General features: G+C 37.4%; 2 protein-coding genes across 11 annotated transcripts in view; one reads left to right on the top strand and one right to left on the bottom strand.

Annotated features, from left to right (window-relative positions):
- Positions 1 to 3,620, top strand: part of gsdmea (gasdermin Ea) — a 10,300-nt gene extending 6,680 nt beyond the window's left edge. For 3 of the 6 annotated variants that reach the window (XM_053684302.1, XM_053684301.1, XM_053684306.1), the window contains 6 exons: positions 1,895 to 2,015; positions 2,108 to 2,245; positions 2,446 to 2,766; positions 2,895 to 2,972; positions 3,073 to 3,143; positions 3,322 to 3,620. In XM_053684302.1, the coding sequence (XP_053540277.1) occupies positions 1,895 to 2,015; positions 2,108 to 2,245; positions 2,446 to 2,766; positions 2,895 to 2,972; positions 3,073 to 3,143; positions 3,322 to 3,561 (969 nt within the window). In that variant the 3' untranslated portion in view covers positions 3,562 to 3,620. The remainder of the gene's footprint in view (positions 1 to 1,894; positions 2,016 to 2,107; positions 2,246 to 2,445; positions 2,767 to 2,894; positions 2,973 to 3,072; positions 3,144 to 3,321) is intronic. The other 3 variants (XM_053684303.1, XM_053684304.1, XM_053684305.1) reach the window with 3 other exon arrangements.
- Positions 3,621 to 5,856: 2,236 nt separating this feature from the next.
- Positions 5,857 to 24,676, bottom strand: part of pals2b (protein associated with LIN7 2, MAGUK p55 family member b) — a 31,507-nt gene continuing 12,687 nt past the window's right edge. For 2 of the 5 annotated variants that reach the window (XM_047159117.2, XM_047159116.2), the window contains exons 8-14: positions 23,022 to 23,090; positions 22,757 to 22,918; positions 20,383 to 20,585; positions 15,600 to 15,728; positions 15,440 to 15,493; positions 12,425 to 12,603; positions 5,857 to 7,795 (exon numbers count right to left, since the gene is read on the bottom strand). In XM_047159117.2, coding sequence (XP_047015073.1) covers positions 12,427 to 12,603; positions 15,440 to 15,493; positions 15,600 to 15,728; positions 20,383 to 20,585; positions 22,757 to 22,918; positions 23,022 to 23,090 — 794 coding nt within the window. In that variant the 3' untranslated portion in view covers positions 5,857 to 7,795; positions 12,425 to 12,426. Of the gene's footprint in view, positions 7,796 to 12,424; positions 12,604 to 15,439; positions 15,494 to 15,599; positions 15,729 to 18,024; positions 18,918 to 20,382; positions 20,586 to 22,756; positions 22,919 to 23,021; positions 23,091 to 24,676 lie in introns of those variants that run through there. The other 3 variants (XM_053684326.1, XM_017480723.3, XM_017480724.3) reach the window with 3 other exon arrangements.

Consider the following 24,676-nt stretch of genomic DNA (forward strand, 5'->3'; position numbering starts at 1 on the left):
AAATTGTTGGCTTTTTTGACATATTTGGACAAGCACACATTTGATAATCTTTGAAGCAGTGCATATTCATAAAGTTGATATACCTGAACAAAACCACAAGGAAAATTATCTTTTTCAATCAATCATTTATTCAACAGAACTATCACTAGATGTGATATTCTTCTGTGGGAGACGTAAGTACACTCTTGACCTCAGAAGTTAGTATTGCCCCCATTTAGCAGAAACTTATTGTTTTGTTTTTTTTTAATCACTCTTCTATGCAATATTCTTTCAGTTGCAAGATGTTTGAGGGTTTTCTTGCATGCACTGCCTGTTTCAAATCCTCCCAGAACATTTCAATGGGATTCAAATCCAGGCTTTGACTAGGTCATTCCATAACCCTCCTGTTCTTCTTTTTGAGCCATTCCTTGATGGATTTGCTAGTGTACTTAGGATCATTATCCTGTTGAAATGTCCACTTTCAGTTCAACTTCAACTTTTGGACAGATGGCCTCATATTATCTTCACACACTGTCTTTGATATGATGCAGAATTCATAGCTGCCTCAATGAATGCCATCTGTGAGTCCCTGAGGTAGTGAAGCAACCCCAAACCATAACCTTTCCACCACCGTGTTTCACAGTTGGTATAAGGTGTTTCTCCTGAAAAGCTGTCTTTAGTCAGCACCAAACATGTCTGCTGTTACTGTGGCCAAACAATTTTATCTTTAATTCATCTGTCCAGAGCACATTATTCCAAAAGGCCTGGTCTTTTGCCTATATGCTCGTTAGCAAACTGTAGTCTTGCAAAGGCATTTTCCTATGCAGGTCAAATTTGTGCAATCTCTTTCTGATTGTAGAAGAATGCACTTTGACACCAACAGTTACAAGACTTACTAGCAGATCCTTTGATGAGATTTTGGGATTCTTGGAGAATTCTTTTTGCATCAGACAGTCTGTTCTTGGGCTGAATTTACTGGGATGTCCAGTCCTGGACAAATTGGCAGTTGTTTGAAATCTTTGTAGAAGATTTTCCTCACAGTGGAATGATGTATTTCAGATAATTTGGCGATCCTTTTAAACCCCTTGCCAGACTCCTTGGCACCCATACCCTTTTGTTTTTCCCCTGAAGGACTTACAAAACTCCCCGCCGGGGCCATGTGTGTGCGGAGTTTGCATGTTCTCCCCGTGCTGCGGGGGTTTCCTCCGGGTACTCCAGTTTCCTCCCCCAGTCCAAAGACATGCATGGTAGGCTGATTGGCATGTCCAAAGTGTCCGTAGAGTATGAATGTGTGTGTGTGTGTGATTGTGCCTTGCGATGGACTGGCACCCTGTCCAGGGTGTACCCCGCCTTGTGCCCGATGCTCCCTGGGATAGGCTCCAGGTTCCCCGTGACCCTGAAAAGGAGTAAGTGGTAGAAGATGGATGGATGGACTTACAGAACTCTTTAGATCTTGGCATGATAACACCACACACCTCAATAGCAAAGGGAACACTAGATATGAGAGGGGTGTAAATAAGACAGGTTCCAGCTGCACTCTCTAAGCAGTCTCTAATCACTGGCACCCAATCTTCAACACCTGATTCTAATTTTATGGATTCGACGGTGTGATAAATGTAGGGTTGTACTTACTTTTTCCATTTGACTGATGTTTTTTGTTAATATAAGTTATGAAAATTAAACACAAAATGTACATTTTATGTCATTTGATAGTGTATCACCTTTATGAATAGGCACTGTTTCAAAGAGGGTCAAATGTTTGCTTGTGCTAGTATGTCAAAAAAGCCAACAATTTCCATGGGGTGTACTTTACATCTGGATTACTGTAACGCATCTTTGTGACCATGTCTATTAAAAATGTTATACAGATAAACATGAAACGATTATGTCTCTGCATACTGTATGTTGCATTCAGGTCCATCTGAAAGAGGGCGTTAGTCTAAAAAACACCACAGATGTTGCTATTGAGATCCCCCCACACACTGTGGTGGCCTACAGTGTCAGCGAACTAACCATTGACAGTGATGGTCACTATGGTTAGTGGTGTATTATGTTTTTGTTTTTATTAGGAAAGGGTTGTACAAGCATGCCTATGAAATATGTACACAGACTGTGTTTGTGTGTTCAGAAGTTGGTGTAAGCCCTGATGGGATTGAGGCAGATGACAGCATTACTCAGAAGTTCATTCACAACTGGACAGAACTGGACGGCTTATGGGCACAGACACAAATAAGTGAGGGATCTTCACTGAGTGCCCTTAATAATGGTATATATGGGGTCCATGTGTGTTTTCATGAAAACAGAATTTAATTTTTTTAGGTTGCAAAAATTGCCACTCCATGTCATTCTTGACCCAGACCAACAAGTACCACTTTTGTGTGTAAAACACATGACAGAACTATATTGTGCCAAGATCATCCAGAGTGGCTCTAAGAGGACGCGCCTGTATGTTTTTCTGTGTTGCAGAAAGTGAAAAGGAGATATTGTATGAATTGACTCGTCTGCCATCTGAAACTCGATTCTCTTTGCTAAATCTCTTTCAAGAGATTCTGCCAGACCAGACACTTCTTTCCACTTTAGAGGATAAGCTGGAGAAAATATGTGATGAATCTGTGTATGATTCTCACACTTATTTGCCTGAAACATCAAATGAGCTCACTGACAAATTTTTGGATTTGCTACAGTCTGAGACAGACAATATGGACAGTCTACCCACAGCCCTCCGGCCAAATGGATCTTTGCCTGCAATTTCCAAACAAAATGGCAGTCAGAGTGAAGGTAAAGCATGTAAATCAACATTAGCTACTTACAATAGATAATTAATAGATAAAATAGATGTAGATGTGTATAAAGGTAAACAGTTCAAATGAATGTCCTCTCCTCTAAAGTGATTGATCAAAATGGTTTTACTTCAGCTAACACCAGCCATAATGGATCCAGTCAGAGGCAATTAATCTTGACAGCTATGTACATTCTGATTAGTGCTGCTGAAGGTGAGTGAGATAATGGACTGCATACATATTACGATCTGAGAAGTGTCTTTGACTTTAAAGATTTATGATCTCATTCTGATCTGTTTTTATTTGTTTTTAGAACTGACGGATGATGGCCTCGCCTTTCTGAAAACCTGCTCTTCAGAAACAATTAATGTGTTAAGTTATTTAGTAAGTATAATATTTTTATTTGCCTCATACTTTTCATATAGATTGGAAAGGGATAGTACCCCACAAGAAAGCAGTTGGTGTCACTGGTTTTTTTCCCCAGCAACTACAGTGTGACTCAGTTTCAACTAAGGCCTTAACAGATTCTGGTGACTAATAGAACTATTCCATGCCTTGACAGTTAACTCAACTGACAGGTGTTTCCCAGCGAGTCCCCTTCAGTGAACTTCCCTTTCCCCTGAGGGATGGTGAGGTGCCCCAGGAGATGAAGCTGCTGTTTACTTCATCCAATATTATACTGAAGAGAGACAACAAAGAGCTGTATGCAGAGATAGGAAAGGGTAGTAAAGTACTTCCCCGAGTACTGTGTATTGTCATTCATGGCCTTGCATGCTTGAATGAGTCATGTGAAACAGATTGAGAAATCTGATGTGCATTAAGGATGAAATACAGAATAAAGCTTTTTCCACTAGAAATTCAGTATTTTTAAATCATAACTTCAGAACTGCAGGGACCCATAAAATAACAGGAACATAGACATAAAATAACTATTTTTAAAATTGTTTTAAATAAATTGTATAATATATGTGATATATTTTTACTTTATCAGAATTTAAATACAAATCTTATTCTTGTAATACACTGCCTTGTCAAAAAAAAATTAGCTGTGCACACTAAAATTTCATTGCACCACCTTTAGCTTTGATTACAACATGCATTCATTGTGGCACTGTTTCAGCAACCTTGTGCAATGTGACATTTATTTCCATCCAGAATTGCATTCATTTTTGGCTGAGATCTTGTATTAAGAACGGGAGAGTCGCTCCACAAAGCCTTTTCCTGCACATCCATAAGACTTTCAACGGGGTTAAGGTCAGGAGTCTGTGGTGGCCAATTCATGTGTGAAAATGGTTCCTCGTGCTCCCTGAACCCCACACTCACAATTTGAGCCAGATGAATCTTGGCATTGTCATCCTGGAATATGCCTGTGCTGCCAGGGAAGAAAATAAAACCCATTGATTGGATAACCTGGTCATTCAGTACATTCAGGTACTCAGCTAACTTCATTTTATTGCCGCATAATGTTGCAGAGCTGAGACCTGACAAATTGAATTAACCCCAGATCCTAACACTTCCTCCAGATCCTTATACAGTAGGCACTATACATTCATGTGCTTCCCTTCTAACCCTGATGCAGCCATCGCTTTTAGCCATTCGTTTCTCCACAGTCCAATCTTTATGCTCCCTAGAAAATTGAAGTCATTTTTATCTGATAAGCCTCACCCTGATTAGGCCACATAGCGGTTTAGTCCCAATCCTGTAAGTTCTCCTCACATTGTACATGTGGAAATGCTCTTACTTTCACTATTAAACATGACAAATTCTACTGTCGCTTTTTTTATGACGTGACTTCACCAAGCATTTTAAAGAACTCCGATCATTCATTTTTCTGACCACATTCCTACCTCAAAGTTGACGGTTCACCACTTTCCTTTCAGGGAATTCTGCAATCTCCTTGTTCCTCCTTGTTGTTTTCTTTGCTTGATGTAGGCCAGTAATTTGCCCCTTCTGAAAAAGTAACATCTTTTCCACAACCACAGGATACGTCTTCCCTCAGGGATGTTTAAGAAATGAGAAGCTACTCACTGCATCAGTTAGGGTTAAAAGGATTGTTGCCACCTGAAACATTAATTACTGCAATAATGATCCAGTCATAGGCTCTTAAGTATTTGCTTATTTAAATCCAAACAACAACTTTTTTTTTTTTTGGCTAGGCAGTAAATTTGTAATATATATATATATTTTTAGGAATTGTTAAAAAAAAAAAAAAAAAATTAATTATTTATATATATATATATATATATATATATATATATATATATATATATATATATATATATATATAAATAAATATAAATAAATAAATATAAATAAATAAATATTTATATATATTTATATATATAAATATATAAATATATAAATATATAAATATATATAAATATATAAATATATATAAATATATAAAAATATATATATATAAATATATAAATATATATATATATATAAATATATAAATATATCAATATATAAATATATCAATATATATATATATAAATATATAAATATATAAATATATATATACACACACACACACACACCAAAAGCAGAATAAATAAATGCATCACAAGCAGAAAATTTAAGTCTTGGAGCAGTCTAACCTACTAAAATATCTTCAAGAAGCAAATAAATATTTATTTATTTATTTATTAAAATACTGAAACTATGTATTCTTGTATTGGCATCATGCATGTGTTCTATGAGGTTTATGATGAATTTCTCTCTTTTGATTAATTTATTGTGACCAATTAAGAACTGCTATTTTAAAAGAAGCATGCAATGTTGGTCTAATAAGAGGATTATTGTAACTGTTATTATAGTCAAACTATAATAATAATATATTAATATAATAATATTCTTAATTTCATTGTACATATGTATAGTGACAATAAAAAGGCATTCATAATAATCTCAACCCCTAATTCTATAGTCTATAATTTCTATGTACTTTTAATCTTTTGTTGGAGGACATTTTTAAACTGTTTTCATTTTAATCATTCAACAGTTTGTTGGATGAAGTCATGATTGGGACTTTCTAACCTGGTATTATATGCCTTTTGATGTCCTTTATTTAAACAGCCTAATGCTCTAGTCTGAGCCACTTACATGAACGTTCTGGCTATACATGACTTCAATGCACTTAAATAGTACAACATACACAACTATTTATAGTTTTCTAAACATTTATAGGATTTTATGTCCCTGTATGTATGTACAGTCCCCTCTGAAACTATTGGAACAGTAAGGCTGTTGATTGTGCTATACACTAAAGACATCTGAGATCAAAAGATAGATATGAGACGAGAGTTTAGGATTTCAGCTTTTACTTCCAGTTGCAATCAAAATTATTCAACCCCCATTGCATATCAGGGTTATTGTCAAAATTGACTTTCAGCTGTTTGCAATGAACAAATCAAACAAAAGCAATTGAAATAGTTCAACACAACAAATGCTTCAAGTGGTTTCCCCAAATTCAACTGAAAATGTAACTTATAAATGACTTCTCCAGTTTAAAAAAAAAAAATTCAACCCGCTGGATAGAATCCCTCACAACACCACAAATATGTAAAAACGGGTGTTGTCTCAAGTACACCTGATGCAACTAATCAAGGGCTTCCTTAGTTGCACCAAGTGTACTTGAGCTGGACCACATGAAATACCTGAACGAGGCAGAAAAAGGAAGCTACCAACGGCTGCAAGCAGATTTCTGAGAAGGCAGGTTGTGGAAAAACCCTCAAGAGACTGCAAAAGACCTGCACCAAGACTTGGTGGCAACAGACACTGAGGTTTCAGTGAGAACAGTAAGGCACAAACTAAACGCAGAAGGTTTCCATGCCAGAACTCCAAGATGTACACCACTACTGAACCAAAGCACAAGAAAAAGTCAGCTCAAAATCATATAAATAAGCCACAGACGTTTTGGGATTCTGTTCTGTGGAGCGATGAAACAAAACTGGAACTCTTCGGCACGATGGATTAGTGATATGTCTAGAAGAAGAAGAATGAAGAAAGGAACGCTCTGTCCACAGTCAAGCATAGTGGTGGATTGGTGATGCTCTGGGGTTGCTTTGCATCCTCGGACACTGGAAACCTGCCAGTTGAATTTGGGGAAACCACTTGACACACTTGTTGTGTTGAACTATTTCAATTGCTTTTATTTGATTTGTTCACTGCAAACAGCTGAAAGTCTGTACATTTTTACAATGAACCTGATGGGGGTTCATTCATTTTGATTGCAACTGTACATCCAGATGTGTTAAACATAAAACATAGAACCTTTTGAATCAAACCACAGTATAGGAACAGATCAGTCTTCAAGTAAATTTAATATTTGGTTGTGTATCCCTTGCTTGCAATAACTGCATCAAGCCTGTGACTCAGTGACATCACCAAAATGCTGGTTTCTTCTTGAGTGTTGCTTTTCCAGGCTTTTAACGTAGCCTCTTTCAGTTGTTTGTTTCAGGGGGTTTCTCCCTTCAGTTTCTTCTTCAAGGAGGTGAAACACTGCTCAGTTGGGTTAAGGTCTGTTGATTTACATGGCCAGTCTAAAACCTTTCAACCCCCCCCCGATAAAATCCTTTTGTGGCTCATTTCTGTATTTTTTTGCGAATTCCAATCTGGCGTTCTGATTCTTACTGTTCATGAATGTTTTTTTTCATCTTGTGGTACGGCCTCTATATTCCTGCACTTGAAATCTTCAAATGGTGGATTGTGATACCTTCACCTCTGCTGTGAAGGCTGCTTGTGATGTCACTGACTGTTGTTTTTGGGTTTTCCTTCAGAGCTCTCACAATGCATCTGTCATCAGCTGCTGTTTTCCTTGGCTGACCCATTCAGTGTCTGTTGCTCAGTACACCAGTGGTTTCTTTCTTTGCCAGGACGTTCCAAATTTCCAAATTGTTGTATTGGCTATGCCCAATGTTGGCAATGCCTCCGATTTATGTTTCCTCTTTTCTCAGCTTCAAAATGGGTTGCTTTGATCCCATAGACAGCTCTCTGATGTTCATGATTGCTTCAATCAATCTAACGGGACACACCTGGGTAACAAGAAACACCTGTCAGTTGCATGTTCAAATATTTTTTGCGCACCTACAAACTGGGTGGTCTGTTACAAAAGGTGCTATGTTCTATAGTGTTGAACACATCTACATATAAATACTAGGAAAGTACCACTGATCACCAACCCTCTTCCTTGAGATCTGCCTTCCTGCAGATTTCATCTGCAACTAAAATCTAACACACCTGTTTATGTTCATCAAGAACTTCTTAAGGCAACGATTAGATGGTCAGGTGGGCACGATTAAGGTTGGTGCTTTAGGAAGCTAGCTCTCCAGGAACAGGGTTGATGACCACTGTTCTAAACTCTCTTCTCATACTCATCTTTTGATCTCAAACCCAAATGTCTACAGTCTACAGCAAAAACAAATGAATTGGTGTTTTAGTGGACTGCATGAGAGTATGTACGTACTCGCACATTTGCATGCACAATATGGATTTTACCAAGTCCTGTGTACATTTTGGTAGTGAAAATATAAAAAACGTGCACAGGTTATTATAGCAAAACTCACCACAGCAGTTTGGGTTGCACAACAAAGTATTGCATCAATTAAGTCATGTTTTTGTATTATCTTTGCTCTTAAAGATCACTTATGAAACAGTGCATGCTCTGATGCAAACATTGCTCTGTTTATATTATCCATACAGCAAAATTCTTAGTTTTCAAATCATTACAAATTCAATTTGATATTAAATATTCTCTGTATTTATTGCTTCCCCTCAGAGATTAAGGAGTGATCAGCAAAATGCATGCAGAAGGAAGGGAGGAAGGGGGAGGGAGGAAGGGGGAGGGAGGAAGGGGGAGGGGAGTGAAGGTTGGTTTGACATGGCACACTAAATACTGTGGAACTAGCTTTAATGAGGTCAGTGTCAAAATAACCTCTAAAAGATCAACATGAACAACATGCCACCAAACATTTAGCTAAAATTATAACGGCACAAAATGAATAAATTAACAGTATGTCACAAAATAGGCTTTATAAGACTATATGTGTTCAGTGATGCTGCTTTCGCTACTGGATTTGAAGGTGTACAGTAGGGATGTATTGCACATCAAGACACACCAACGGGTGTTTCTAATTCTCAATCCTCATACATAATAGAATAGATACTGACCTTCATTTATGCCACATACAGTGGTGCTTGAAAGTTTGTTCTACATTTCTGCAGAAATATGACCTAAAATATCATCAGATTTTAAGTCCTAAACATCAAGTCCTAAAAGTAGACAACAAGAAGCTAATTAATCAAATGAGAAAGAAAAATATTATACTTGATCATTTAATTTATTGAGGAAAATTATCCAAATGATCCATATCTGTGAGTGGCGAAAGTATGTGAACCTTTGCTTTCAGTATCTGGTGTGAGTTGCTTGTTCAGCAATAACTGCAACTAAACGTTTCCGGTAACTGTTGATCAGTCCTGCACATCGACTTGGAGGAATTTTAGCCCATTCCTCAGTACAGAACAGCTTCAACTCTGGGATGTTGGTGGGTTTCCTCACATGAACTGCTTGCTTCAGGTCCTTCCACAACATTTCTATTGGATTAAAAGGTCAGGAGTTTGATTTGGCCATTCCAAAACATTAACTTTATTCTTCTTTAACCGTTCTTTGGTAGAGTGACTTGTGTGCTTAGCACACCATTGTTGTTCAGTGTTCTCCTGATGGTGGACTCATGAACATTAGCCAATGTGAGAGAGGCCTTTAGTTGCTTAGAAGTTACCCTGGGTTCCTTTTTGGCCTCATGGACTATTACACGTCTTGCTCTTGGAGTGATCTTTGTTGGTTGACCACTGCTAGGGAGGGTAACAATGGTCTTGAATTTCCTCCATTTGTACACAATCTGTGAATGTGGATTGGTGGAGTCCAAACTATTTAGAGATGATTTTGTAACCTTTTCCAGCCTGATGAGCATCAACAACTCTTTTTTTGAGGTCCCCAAAAATCTCATTTGGTCGTGCCATGATACACTTCCACAAGCATGTGTTGTGAAGATCAGACTTTGATAGATCCCTGTTCTTTAAATAAAAACGGGGCTCTCTCTCACCTGATTTCAATCAAGGTCATGACAAACACCTGACTCTTCATTTCACATTCAAATTAACTGCTAATTCAAGAGATTCACATACTTTTGCCAGTCACAGATATGTAATATTGCATCACTTTCCTCAATAATTAAATGACCAAGTATAATATTTTTGTCACATTTGTTTAATTGGGTTATCATTGTCTACTTTAGGACTTGTGTCAAAATCTAATGATGTTTTAGGTCATACAGTGCTTAATCTTAGACTAGTCATACTATTCACAGTGCTTCACTTTTTCCACATTATGTTACAGCCTTATTCCAAAATTGATGAATTATTTTCCTCAAAATTCCACAAACAATACCCCATAATGACAACGTGAAAGAAGTGTGTTTGAAATCTTTGCAACTTTAATAAATAAAATCCAAAAAAAAAAATTGAGCTCAGGTACATCCTGTTTCCACTGATCATCCTTGAGATGTTTCTACAACTTGATTGGAGTCCACGTGTGGTAAATTCAATTGATTGGGCATGATTTGGAAAGGCACACACCCGTCTCTTGTTAAGGTCCTACAGTTAATAATGCATGTCAGAGTACAAACCAAGCCATGAAGTCCAAGGAATTGTCTGTAGACCTCCGAGACAGGATTGTATCAAGGCATAGATCTGGGGAAGGGTACAGAAACATTTCTGCAGCATTGAAGGTCCCAATGAGCACAGTGGCCTCCATCATCCGTAAATGGAAGTAGTACGGAACCACCAGGACTCTTCCTAGAGCTGGCTGCCCGGCCAACCTGAGCGATCGGGGAGAAGGGCCTAATCAGGGAGGTGACCAAAAACCCGATGGTCACTCTGACAGAGCTCCAGTGAGTCTCTGTGGAGAGAGGAGAACCTTCCAGAAGAACAACCATCTCTGCAGCACTCCACCAATCAGGCCTGTATGGTAGAGTGGCCAGACGGAAGCCACTCCTCAGTAAAAGGCACATGACAGCCTGAAGGGAGTTTGCCAAAAGGCACCTGAAGGACTCTCAGACCATGATGAAACAAAATTCTCTGGTCTGATGAAACAAAGATTGTAGCATCATGTCTGGAGGAAGCCAGACACCAGTCATCACCTGGCCAATACCACCCCTACAGTGAAGCATGGTGGTGGCAGCATCATGCTGTGGGGATGTTTTTCAGTGGCAGGAACTGGGAGGCTAGTCAGGATCGAGGGAAAGTTGAATGCAGCAATGAACAGAGACATCTTTGATGAAAACCTGCTCCAGAGCGCTCTGGACCTCAGACTAGGGTGAAGGTTTATCTTCCAACAGGACAACGACCCTAAGCACACAGCCAAGATAACAAAGGAGTGGCTACAGGACAACTTTGAATGTCCTTGAGTGGCCCAGCCAGAGCCCAGACTTGAACCCAATAGGTCCTGCAAAGAAGAATGGGAGAAACTGCCCAAAAATAGGTGTGCCAAGCTTGTAGCATCATGCTCAAAAAGACTTGAGGCTGTAATTGGTGCCAAATGTGCTTCAACAAAGTATTGAGCAAAGGCTGTGAATACTTATGTACATACTTTTTTTGTATTTTATTTTTAATAAATTTGAAAAGATTTCAAACACGTCTTTCACGTTGTCATTATGGGGTATTATTTGTAGAATTTTTAGGAAAATAATGAATTTAATCCATTTTGGAATAAGGCTGTAACATAAAAAATGTGGAAAAAGTGAAGCGCTGTGAATACTTTCCAGATGCACTGTATGTACGCAGAAATATAGAAGATTCTTCACAAACTTTCAAGCACCTCTGTATATAAAGTAAAGTAATATTGCACTTTATACCACAGGACATTGAATTCTCCATTCTGATTGGTCAGAAGGTGTTGATTACATTTCTATAACAGCAGCTCTTGGCAGAAGAAAGATTTATATGAATCCACTTCTAGTAAATTATCATTTCTATAGTAACAGCTTACACATGGACTTGTATACATTATACATCTGAAAATCTGATGTTTGAATCTGTCTGAAGTCAGATTTATGCAGATATATAGAAAATTCTAAAAGGTTTAGAAGAAATTCTTTCTTAGCATATCCTAGCTCGTTAGGAAGCTGGGGTCATAGTGCAGGGTCAGCCATGATACATCGCCCCACAGTAGATAGTGTTATGGGATTACTCAAGGGCACAGAGGCAGCTTGTCAGTGCTGGGGCCTGAACTCCTAACCTACGGATCAATAACCGAGAGCCACCACTCTCCTACATATGCCTTTGGCTAAGAGTAGTCACTTCTTGGCAGGAAATTCAGGAACTGTTTTCTATTAGAGCCCTTATCTATTAAACACTACATTCTAGAAATATGATGACATAACAGTTGTTTTTGGGGAAACCACACAAGTAGAGAAACAAATAAAGCAACTAAAATGGAACAATGTGGAAATATTTATGGCCCATGTTTAGAAATTGCAATGTGGGGAAAAAACAATATTTCCCCTAAATGTTCAAGTATAAAAGTAGGTCATCTTTCCTTTGAGTAGAAGGAATACTGTATTGTCTACACACAATATTAACTGCTGCAAATGCTCACACACTCACACCTTTAGTAAACCCAGTTTACAGGGACCCACTGTGGTTCAGAATAAAGTTTGTCCAAAGCTGCCTTTAGTGTTTCAAATGCAGTGTCCAGGTTGTCATTCACAATGGTGAGGTCAAAGTAGTGTCTATAAGTCCGCTGAATGCGAGCGCTCTCATCCACTCTCTTCTTTAGATCCACATCCTCAGAGAAAAAATACTTTGTGAATCAATCTGTTCACATGATTGTGTAATGAAAAACACAATACTGTAGTCTGATCTTGGTAACATTAATATAATTGTTAACAAATAAGCAATTATTAACTAATGCTTTCATAATGATGAATTAAAACATATACTAATCTTTAGCACATCACAAAATAATGAAGCAGCCACTGAGTATTGAAGGGCCAATGGTAATTATAGAAAACCGCTGACAACTTAACTCATGCTTGCAATATTAATAAAGACCATTTACATTCTGAAGGGTGTGTCTGGAAACAATGTAGATTAACCCCAACATTATACATGATAATGTCATCTAGAGCTTTCTATATTTTTGTTTTCTACCTCTTCCAAATCAAAACTAAACCCTAACACAGGATCTACTGTATTATAAATACATGAAACATGTATGAATCATAAGTTTACAATCACAACCACAGCTACTCTTAATAGTATACAGTCATGTGAAAAAATAAGAACACCCCACTGAAATTGTTGGCTTTTCTGACATTTGGACAAGCAAACATTTAATCCTCTTTGAAACAGTGCCTATTAATGAAGTTGATACATGCTATCAAATGACATATGTACATTTTGTAGTAATTTTCACAAATTAAATTAACAAAAATACAAAAAACCCCCAAAAAAGTATCAGTCACATGGAAAAAGTAAGTACACCCCTACATTTATCACACCTTCAAATCCATAAAATTAGTATCAGGTGTTGAAGATTGGGTGCCAGTGATTAGAACCTGCTTAGGGAGTGCAGGTGGAACCTGTCTTATTTATACCCCTCTCATATCTAGTGTTTGGTGTTCCCTTTGCTATTGACGTGTGTGGGGTCATCATGCCAAGATCTAAAGATTTCTGTACGGCCTTCAGGAAAAAGGTTGTGGATGCCTATGAGTCTGACAAGATCTCCAAATTATTTGAAATACTTAATTCCACTGTAAGGAAAATCATCTACAAATAGCACAGATTTCAAATGACTTCCAATTTGTCCAGGACTGGCCATCCCAGCAAATTCAACCCAAGAGCAGACCGTCTGATGCAAAAAGAAGTCTCAAAGAATCCCAAAATTTCATCACAAGATCTGCTAGTAAGTCTTACAAGTGTTGGTGTCAAAGTGCATTCTTCTACAATCAGACAGAGATTGACCTGCATAGGAGGCATGCCAGGAAAAAGCCTTTGCAAGTCTACAGTTTGTCAATGAGCATATAGGCAAAGACCAGGCCTTTTGGAATAATGACTAATCAAAGACAGCTGTTTGGCCACAGTAACAGCGACATGTTTGGCGTAGACCAAAGACAGCTTTTTAGGAAAAAACACCTCATACTGACTCTGAAGCACAGTGGTGGAAATGTTATGGTTTGGGGTTGCTTCACTGCCTCAGGGACTGGACAGCTTGAATACAATGATTCAATTATGAATTCTGCATCATATCAAAGAGAGTGCTTGAAGATAATGTGAGGTCATCCGTCCAAAATTTGAAGCTGAACCGAAAGTGGATCTTTTGACAGGATAATGATCTTAAGCACACTAGCAAATCCACCAGGGAATGGCTCAAAAAGAAGAACAGGAGGGTTATGGAATGGCCTAGGCAAAGCCTGGATTTGAATCCCATTGAAATGTTCTGGGGGGATTTGAAACGGGCAATGCATGCAAGAAAACACTCAAACATCTTGCAACTGAAAGAATATTGCATCGAAGAGAGAAAAAAAAAAATTCCAGCAATCCTGGTGGATAATTATGTAAAATGCCTACAAGAAGCTAAATGGGGCAATACCAGCTTCTGAGGCCAAGGATTTATTTACTTTTTCCACAGAAGAATGTCATATCTATCGATATTTCTGTTGAATAAATTATTGAAAAAGCAAATTTTCCTTGTGGTTTTGTTTCAAAGATGATCAAATATTCGCTTGTATGTCAAAAAAGCCTAATTTTTCCATGGGGTGTACTTATTTTTTTACATGACTATGCTCTAGGCTTCACAGAGTGCTTGAATTGATCAAGATCCTATGAGGTCATCACCATACCCACTTCCTTACTTATTTGTCACAAAGCAACTTGTCAGTGGTGTTGGCTTGAAAGTGCAAATGTAAGGCGGATTGACACTGGTAAGGAAAGCCCCATCTGCCCTCCGCATGCAAGAGTTAATGGATGCCCCGATTCGCTAGTTTCTCTGCGATTGATAGGGGAGAGATTATGCCACCCCTCCCACCCTGACAGCATAGCCAATTTTGCTTTCTTGGACTCATGGCCACAGATTGCTGTGGCATATTCGGGATCTGAACTCACAATTTCTCGTTATATCTTATGTTTAGCAGTGTTTACTGTTATTGGAGAAATGTGTTCATGGTTTGTCCATGCTGGCATCGTCTCTGCCAGCACATTGTCTTGTTTTTATTTATACCTATTGCCCAGCAGGAGTCAATAAGGTTTTGTTAACTATGACCAGTGGGAGTGAATTATGCAGTTAACCACCAAGCCTTTTATTTGTTCTCTATGTGCATGTTTTCCAATTATTGTAGTTCCTGGTCAAGCTTCTTCGTCATTGATAGCTAGACAGAATTAGCTTATTAATTCACCAAATCAGCTAACAGGATGTTATTGCTAAACTATTACCATTTTAGTGGCTTTTCATAACTCAGAGACTGCTGTAAATGTCTTTATTTCATGACGCACTAAGGATTTGTACATGTATTAATTCATCATTATAAAGAATAAGTTAAGTATTAATTAATATGTGTAGCAAGGACTCAGGACATTTCCCTTCCTGCAAGCAGAGGCAGTGCTACGTTGAATTCTAGTGCTACCTCTGACATCTCACACACTTCCATGTTGCTCCCTGACTGTCTGAGACCTAGGCACTAGAGAAATAAATAAATAAAATAAAATAAAATAAAATAAAATAAAATGAGTTCTTTACTCAAATAATCTCATGTGAGATGTGATGTGGGCTTGATTTGTACGTACTGTGAGCTGTTTGGTTGTGAATCCTGCATCGCAGACAGCTTTGTGCATAGCTTTCAGGGTTTCGAACTCAGGAGCCGCTATGAACACTACATAGGGCATAAACTCCGCTGTTCGCAGCACCTTCAGAGCCTGTGCAAAGAGCCAGTGGGGAAAAACATCTTTAGCCACGATTTAATCAGCCTCCAGAACTGATCAGAATGTAGGCTGTGTAGACTAGCATATTTGTAACAGGAGATGCCAAGAATATAATGAGAGTATGGGTTACTAAGAGGACAGGAAAGAGGTCGGAGGTGGTTATAAAGGCAGACATTAGGCATAAAATCTATTAGGGAATATTTAGATTGGAACAGAACTGAAATATATTGAAACTAATATATAGTGGGGATTTTTTTTTCACAATTTATCATAACCTATACTTTTTATTTAAAAATGTTAGTTTTTTTTTTTTTTTTTTTAATAATTTTTACTTGAAAGGAACCCTAATAATGTCTTGTCAGTATGAATTCAATTTGTCTCATTTATTTTGCCCAAAGGCTTGAACCTTTTTTTGGACTCAAATGTATTTAGCCACTATATTTATATTTATAGACTGGTTTATAAATTCATTTTAGTCTTTTTCCCCCACAAACTAATGAGTTGAATCAGGTGTTTTGAATAAGAGAAAACATTAAACTGCTACAGAGGACTGTAGTCTGAGGATCCCTATTAAACCTTGAACATTAACATAGTCCAAAAATAAAAGGTGCAAACTAAGTAAAGTGTGTATGTCATGAAGGTATATTTTTAGATCTTGGTAGACGCCAGATTTCCCCACAAGGATACAAATATCGGACATTTAGCTGGTCACCACAAGGAAAATAGTAAGTTACATATGTAACCGTGAGAGTAGTAGAACAGTGTTTTAACATGTGTATACCTTATGCGCATGCACACCTCGGCCATTGTTCCCTGGAACCTTATGGCTCAATTACTACTGCTTCACTGTTGGTACTAAGTGACCGGGTACCCTGGTAGTTATCCGCTATTCATAGAACCACCATTACATATTTAACCTATCATTCTATTCCACCCCTGGTAACCACCAGAGGTTAGTGTTTTAACAGGTACTGTATAAGAGTTAATTTTTTTTTTTAACACCATGTCAGCATCAAGTGCTATATTCCAGGCAGGAGAAAAGTTATAAATAATAAACAAATAAAAATGTATAAGTGAATACATGGAGTGTTTTAACACCTCATAGGTTATTCATGTATGAATAACTTATACCAGAATGTTAAGAGGAAACAGCTCACTCTGAGTTCAGAGATGACTGTGACTCAGTTGAGGTGGGCTATGCAAACACTACTCCAGTTAGTGACTTTACAGCATACAGTTATGGATGAGTAATGACAATCACACTATCTGGTGTTACTCAGAAAAGGATGTGTCTGGTTTCCCTCAAGACTTCTTACTCATGTTTTCATGGGAAGTATTTTCTTGCCACTGTTGCCTCTGGCTTGCTCATTGGGGATTTAAATTTAAATATATAAAACATTTTATAAATTAAAAATAAAAAAAGTGCTACATAAATAAAATTTAATAGAACTTATCTACCAGGAAAAAACATCCATACTTAGCAGTAACTGAGCAATCCAGTTTTGTTGGTAAAGAGCCACCTGTGCCTAGACAACACAGTTAGAAAGAACCTGAGGGCCAGCCAGAGTGGCTGTAAAAACAAAGACAGTAGTGGACTTTAAGAGGACATAATCTACACTCCAGCCTATATACAAAATAGCAATGGAACACCTGTGGAACAATTGTCAAGTTTCAGATTCTTATGTGTAAACATCACCATTGACCTCACATGGACTCTGAATTCCTCACTTTTAGCTAAAAAGGCACACCAATGCTTCTACTTCTCGAGGAAATTTAAAAAGCAGGTATGTGATCTTTACCAGCTTCTACAAGAGTATCACTGAGTCTGTCCTGACCCACAGCATTACAGTCCGATATGGTAATTGTACTGAATCTGATAAGAAAACACTCCATGAATGCCCAGCAAGTCATTGGCACCAGCCTCCCTAATATTAACATCTACAAGGAACGATGTAAAAGGAGGGCCCAAAGCATCTGGGCAATCTCCACTCATCCAGCATACAACCTGTTCACTGGAGAAAAGACTGCGTAGCATTCGAGCCAAATCCCCGAGACTCATGAGTGTGTGTGTTTTTATATATATATATATATATATATATATATATATATATATATATATATATATATATATAAAAAAAACATACACACATACACACACACTAGTGTGTGTACATATATGAGTACTTGTATATAATCACACATACATATAAATACACATATACAATAGATATAAAAAGTCTACACACCCCTTTTAAACTTTTAGGTTTTTGTGAGGTTAAATCATGTCAGAACCTTTTCTACCTTTACTGTGAAATTGCAACCTAGAAATAAATGTGAAAAATAATAATCATTTTAGGGGGGTGGGAAGAAAAAAGTTACAATACCTGATTACATAAACGTGCGCACCTCTAAACTAATACTTTGTTGAAACACCTTTTGATTTTATTACACCACTTGGTCTTTTTGGCTAAGAGTTTACCAGCATGGCATACCTTGACTTAACAATATTTTTCCACTTTTCCTTGTAAAAACATTCCACATATATCAAATTGTAAGGGCATTTCCTGTGCACAGCCTGCTTCAGGTCACCCACAGATTTTTAGCAGGATTCAGGACTGTGCCCTGGCTTGGCCATTCAAAAACCTTGATCTTTTGGTTAAGCCATTCCTTTGTTGATGTGGATGTTTGGGTCAATATCATGCTGAAAGGTGAAATTCCTTTTCAACTTCAGGTTACTAGCAGACACCTGAATGTTTTGCATTAAAATCGACTGGTATTTTTTAGCTGTTCGTGCTTCCCTCCACCTTGATGAAAGCCCCAGTTTTGGCTGAAGAAAAGCAGCCCTAAACCATGATGCTGAGAACTCCATGCTTCATGGAGATAATGAAGAGAGTAATCAACTTTTCAGACATTCCTGCAGCTCCTTTAATGGTGCTGTACGTCTCTTGGCATCCTCCCTGGTAAGTTTGGAGGGATGTCCTGTTCCTGCTAATGTTACCCTTTTCTCCACTTCTTGTTGATGGCCTTCACAGATTTCCATGGAACAGTATGTTTTGGAAATTCTTTTAAACCCCTCTTCTGATCAACATCTTTCTACAAGTGAGACACTGTACATGCTTTGTTAGCTCTCTGCAGACCATGGCTTCAGCGGTCAGATGAAACCAAGATGATGTGAAGAAAATCCTAGAAACAGAAACAGCTGATCTTTATTTGGGGTTGAATAATTTCACTGATGACAGCTGTATGATAATTACTTTTTAACACGTGATTGAATGGTTAATTGTGAATACAGCCACATCCCAAATTATACACACTTATGCAACCAGGCTATTGTAACCTTTTTGTTTTCCTGTTTTTCCCTAAAATGTTTGATTGTTCACTTAATATTTATATGTTGTAATTCCCAATAGTAATTTGTTTTTGTTTTTTTATATATCACAAAACATGAAAACCTTTAACATTTTGACAGGGGTGTGTAGACTTTTTATATCCATTGTATGTATATAGTAATGCATGTATATAACAATGTTTTGCTTTTTGTATGTCGTATTTAATGTCTGTCTGATGTCTCCCTGACTCAGAAGAAACTGTATTTCATTCAATCCTCAGCCTTGTGTTGACCTAGAATGGCAATAAACTTACATACTTAAACTGTTCAATAAGAATAAAGGGAACAATGGCCTTTAAAGCCTTCAAACAATCAACTATGTTATTTCATATTAAAATACTAAGTTGTACAGCCACCATGGCAGACATTGATGTGTGCACACACACAGACACACAGACACACACAAGAAAGGTCATCTACTGGTGTTTCAGTCATAATTATATTAGGTCTTTTTATTTTTTTTTATTTTGCAAATAAAAACTGCTTTTATTTAAAAACCCAGTAGGTTTCCTTTTGGCTACTTGCATTAAAGTTAGGGTTAGATTTAGGTGTAAGCATCGCATTAATCGGCTGCATTAATAGTTATGTTAATGGAAGGCCCTCACAAGGATAGCAAGACAAGCACACAGTGGCTACGGGGACGTGGTCCAGCGTTGGCTGTGGACGGAGAGAAGGCAGGTCGAACCGGCAGGCAAGGCGTAATGGTTCTCACCTGTGTGTAATTAGTTATCTAGGTCTCTGTGCTTTCAGTTCTCCCTCAAAGAGGCCAGAGAGATAGCAAGTGAGAGAGAGAAAGCCAACCAGCACTGAGCCGTGTGTGCGCGCGCGCGTGTGTGCCTCCCTGAACTTGTGAAGCAGTAAATGTGCAAGCAGGATAAGAATGTCTGCATGTACATTAGTGGTGCTTTGACCTTGTTTAAACAAACAAACAAACTATCAATTGAAACATTCAAATGAAAAGCCACTGTTTAACAAATCATTTTTAGGCTACTAAAATGTCAATGCCCTGTGCAGATCTCGTTGACCGGGATTGTGATGCTGCAAATTTCAGCTATGTATATAATATTAAATTTACTCCAAACAGATTCAAAAAGATTTTTCAGGGGAAATCAGAAGAATATTTCGAAGACTAGGTTTCAACACCTTCACTAGGACACACAATTAAGATTGCATAAGGTAAAATGTCTCTAAAGACAAAATCAAAGTGAGATGCTTTCAAAGATTTACATGAATGAAAATTAACGGCTTCAGTTTATGGACCTGAGGGTTGATGTCCAGGATGCAGGTGCGTCCTGTGTTCACCACCTCATGAATAGAACTTATCTTGGTGCCATACAGGTTGCCATCATACTCGCCGTGCTCCAAGAAACATCCCAATTTAATGTCCATCTCCATGTCCATCCTTGGCACAAACTGGTAAGTCTGACCATTGTGTTCATCCTCTCGAGGCCTTCTAGATGTGACTGAATGACAGGAAAGGATTTAATGAAGCATCTTAGTAGAACGTAAGGATTCAAGGAAGCATCTAAACATGCTGGCTAATTCCCGACTTCATTTTCAGAGAAAGACAGAGTGGACAAGTTCTTACATGCCTTTGTGTTTAATTCCACAGACTGAGTAAATGGTTTATATATTTGCCATTGTTGAAAATCTCCATTTGCATGTCTGTTACAGTGCTGTGGAAAAAGTATTTGCCCTATCCTGATTTCTTCTGTTTTTGTGTACAACATGGTAAATATTTCAGAAATTAAAACAAAATCTAAAATAAAACAAAAGGCAGCCTGAGTAATCACAACATACAGTTTTTAAATTCTAATGTTATTTATTGAAGCAAAAAAGTAATCCAATACCAACTGGGCCTGTCTGAAAATGTATTTGTCCCCATAGTTACTAAATCCCCAAATCTATGAAACTGCATTCATAATGGGGTTCAGCTGGACTAGACATAACCAGGCCTGATTACTGCAAACCCTGTTCAGTCAAAATCAACACTTATATAGAACTTTTTCCAACAGGATGAAGTTGGTTAAAAGGTCTTACTCAGTAACACACAATGCCATAGAAATTGCAGAAATTATGAGGAAGGTGGTGATTGAAATACATCAGTCTGGGAAGGGTTACGAAGCTATTTCAATCGCTCTGAGACTTCAAAGGACCACAGTGACATTATCTCAAAAAGGAAAAACAGTAGTGAACTTTCCCAGAAGAATCTGATCTTCCAAAATTCCTCCAAGAGCACAGCAACGACTCAACCAGGAAGTCACAAAAGAGCCAAGGACAACATCAAAGGACCTACAGGCCTCTCTTGCATCAATAAAGGTCACTGTTCATGACTCAAAATTACACAAATTAAATCTATGGAAGAGTGATGTGAAAACCACTGCTAACCCAGAAGAACATTAAGGCCCATCTGAATTTTGCCAAAACCTTGGGGATCCTCAAACCTTTTGGAAGAATGTTCAGTGGATTGATGACAAAGTGGAACTGTTTAGAAGACAGGGGTCCCGTTATATCTGGATTATATCAAACACAGAATTCCACGAAAAAGAACATCATGCCTACGGTCAAGCATGGTGGTGGAAGTGTGATGGTGTGGGGATGCTTTGCTGCTTCAGGGCCTGGGCAACTTGCAATAACTGAAGGAAATATGAATTCTGCTCTCTACCAGAAAATCCTGAAGGAGAATGTTCGGTCTTCAGTCTGTAAATTGAAACTCAAGCTCAACTGGATTATGCAGCACAACAATGATCCAAAGCATCAGAGTAAGTCCTAGTCCTAGAAATAAGTGAAAGTCTGATCTCCAGTTTTCTGAAGCGTTTGGCTGCAGTTTTTACTGCTAAAACAACCAGATTTTAACTTTAATGGGGGCAATTAGTTTTTCACATTGGTGATAGGCGTTTCTTCAATAATTTATTTATTTATTTTTTTAAACTGCACTGCATGTTTACTCAGGTTGCCTTTGAATTATGTTACTTGAAGATCCAAAACTATTTAGTATGAGATATACACAAAACCAAAAAAAAATAAATAAAAAAAATAAATAAAAATCAGGAAATAGTTTTTCACAGCACCGTACTGTACATCTCACTGAACTCTCATTTAGTTATTATTCAGTTATTATTGTCAAATGAAAGAGATACTGTAAAAATATAGTAAAACATGTTTTCAATGAACAGCACAAATGGTGTCGCATACAAAAACATGATGCACTATGTTTTAGTAAAGATATGGCAATCTTGCACTAATGATTGGTAGACATATATTCTATAACAAACGAGTGTTACAGTTGTCTTACGGCACTGGTACATTGACAAGTGGACAACTGTGACATTTATACACTTTGTCCTTACGCATTTATTTAAAAAAGTATAATAGTTTTTAAACTAATTTTGTGGGTAGACAGATAAAAGAAACACTAAGTAGAAAAATCTGACATTTTCCATCCTCAGTTCTTGTTATACCAGTGTGGTATAACATACATCAAAAAATATATATATTTGTGTACACACAAATTCTGACTGTGAAAGCAATTAGATTCAAAAGTTTAAATGCAGTTTATTCTACCCTTAAATGAGTTATTAAATGGATTATACACTTCTTTTGACTGGATAGCAATTTTAATGTCAGTACTCACATGGTACTGGGGTTCCATAGCGGTCAGGATGCAGCACCAACAGACGGTTTTTCAGACTGCGGCGGCCCACTCCCTGTGCTCCAATCAGAACCAGAGTTCTCCTCTGGAATGGTGGCATGCATGCTACCTCCTCATAGATCTGCAGCTCGTGACTGTCAAATTCTAGATTCCATCCATTGTCAATAAATACAGCACGTTCAGTCACATCCACATTAAACAGATGGGTGCCGACATTCACTGGAGAATAAAGCACCGAGTGACTTACCTGCATTCCTCGAAGTGAGGTACATCTTTTTTTTCTTCATTTTACCATTCACTGTTCCACATAAGATTCCTAGCAGTAAAAAAAAAGAAAAAAAAAAAAAGGAGGGGGGTGGTGGTGGCAGGGGGCATTCACACATATTAAATGCACACAAATGACACATGGGTTGATATTGTAACAGGAATTCAAAATAAAGTCAAAATGTCTACGGCCATCTAGTGGCTGGCTACAGTACAATTTTTAACATATCCATTCTAATGTTCTTGAATAGGAAAAAACCCACACTTAAATTTTAAGTTAAATCACAAATTATTTTTGGGAATAGTGTTCTCTCCTTTTTACAATTTAGGTTGACCATGATATCTCCAACATTTTCCCTTACAGTACATGTATTTTATAGGAGTTATTTGATAGTAAATAAAAGGATGTGGTTGATGAGGTTAGTTTTGGACATGACAGTAGGGCCTCATGAATGTGCATGTGCTTTCCAGTATGAAGTTCTGTAGCACAGCCTTGTCTAGCACAGACCCTCAGCAATATCAATATATATATATATATATATATATATATATATATATATATATATATATATATATATATATATATATATATATATATATATATATATATATATAATACACATATACATACATACATACATACATACATACATACAGGGTGTCCCAAAAGTCTCCATACATAGGGGAAATGAACACTTTAGTTATACAGTCATGTGAAAAAGTAAGTACACCCCATGGAAATTGTTGTCTGATATATTTGGACAAGCAAACATTTGATCATCTTTGATGCCTATTAATAAAGTAGATATAGTTGAACAAAACCACAAGAAAAAAAAATATTTTTCAATCATTTATTTAACAGAAATCAATAAAAGTGATATTGTTCTGTGGAAAAAGTAAATAAACTTTGGCCTCAGAAGTTAGTATTACCCCCTTTAGCAAAAATAACTTCTTGTAGGCAGTTTGCATAAGTGTCCACCAGTCTCTGACATCGGCTTGCTGGAATTTTTGACCACTCTTTCACGCAATATTCTTTCAGTTGCAAGATGTTTGAGTGTTTTCTTGGATGTACTGCCTGTTTCAAATCCGCCCAGAACATTTCAATTGGATTCAAATCCGGGCTTTGACTAGGCCATTCCATAACCCTCCATTTCTTTTTTTGAGCCATTTCTTGATGGATTTGCTAGTGTGCTTAGGATCATCATCCTGTCCAGGGCTCTTCAGTAACAATTTCTTTCAGGAGCACTAATTACAAAAATTTAGGAGCACGGTTGAAGTTTAGTTTGTTTTTTTAGAGATGGTAACGTTAATGTGCCACAATTATAACACACAAGTAGGCATGCAAAAACTTGAGCTTGTAAATTATGACAAAATTTTAGGAACATAGTGTGAGCCATGACAAATTAATTTACCTTCTGGTAAATGTAATATTTTCAGTTCATTTTACAGACTGTATGCAAAAAAAAAAAAAAAAAAGAGCAACTTTTAAATATGTTTAAAAGTTATAAATATATTTATGCTCCTCTTAAATATATTTAAAGCTACACTATTAGACATTTTCCACTGTCATGGTCCTGGGCTGGAGTCAGTTCTCGAACCGCTCTGTGTATATTGTGTATATATCTGAATAATCTCATA

The sequence above is a fragment of the Ictalurus punctatus genome, chromosome 12 (genome assembly GCF_001660625.3).
Source record: "Ictalurus punctatus breed USDA103 chromosome 12, Coco_2.0, whole genome shotgun sequence".
Classification (NCBI taxonomy): Eukaryota; Metazoa; Chordata; class Actinopteri; order Siluriformes; family Ictaluridae; genus Ictalurus; species Ictalurus punctatus.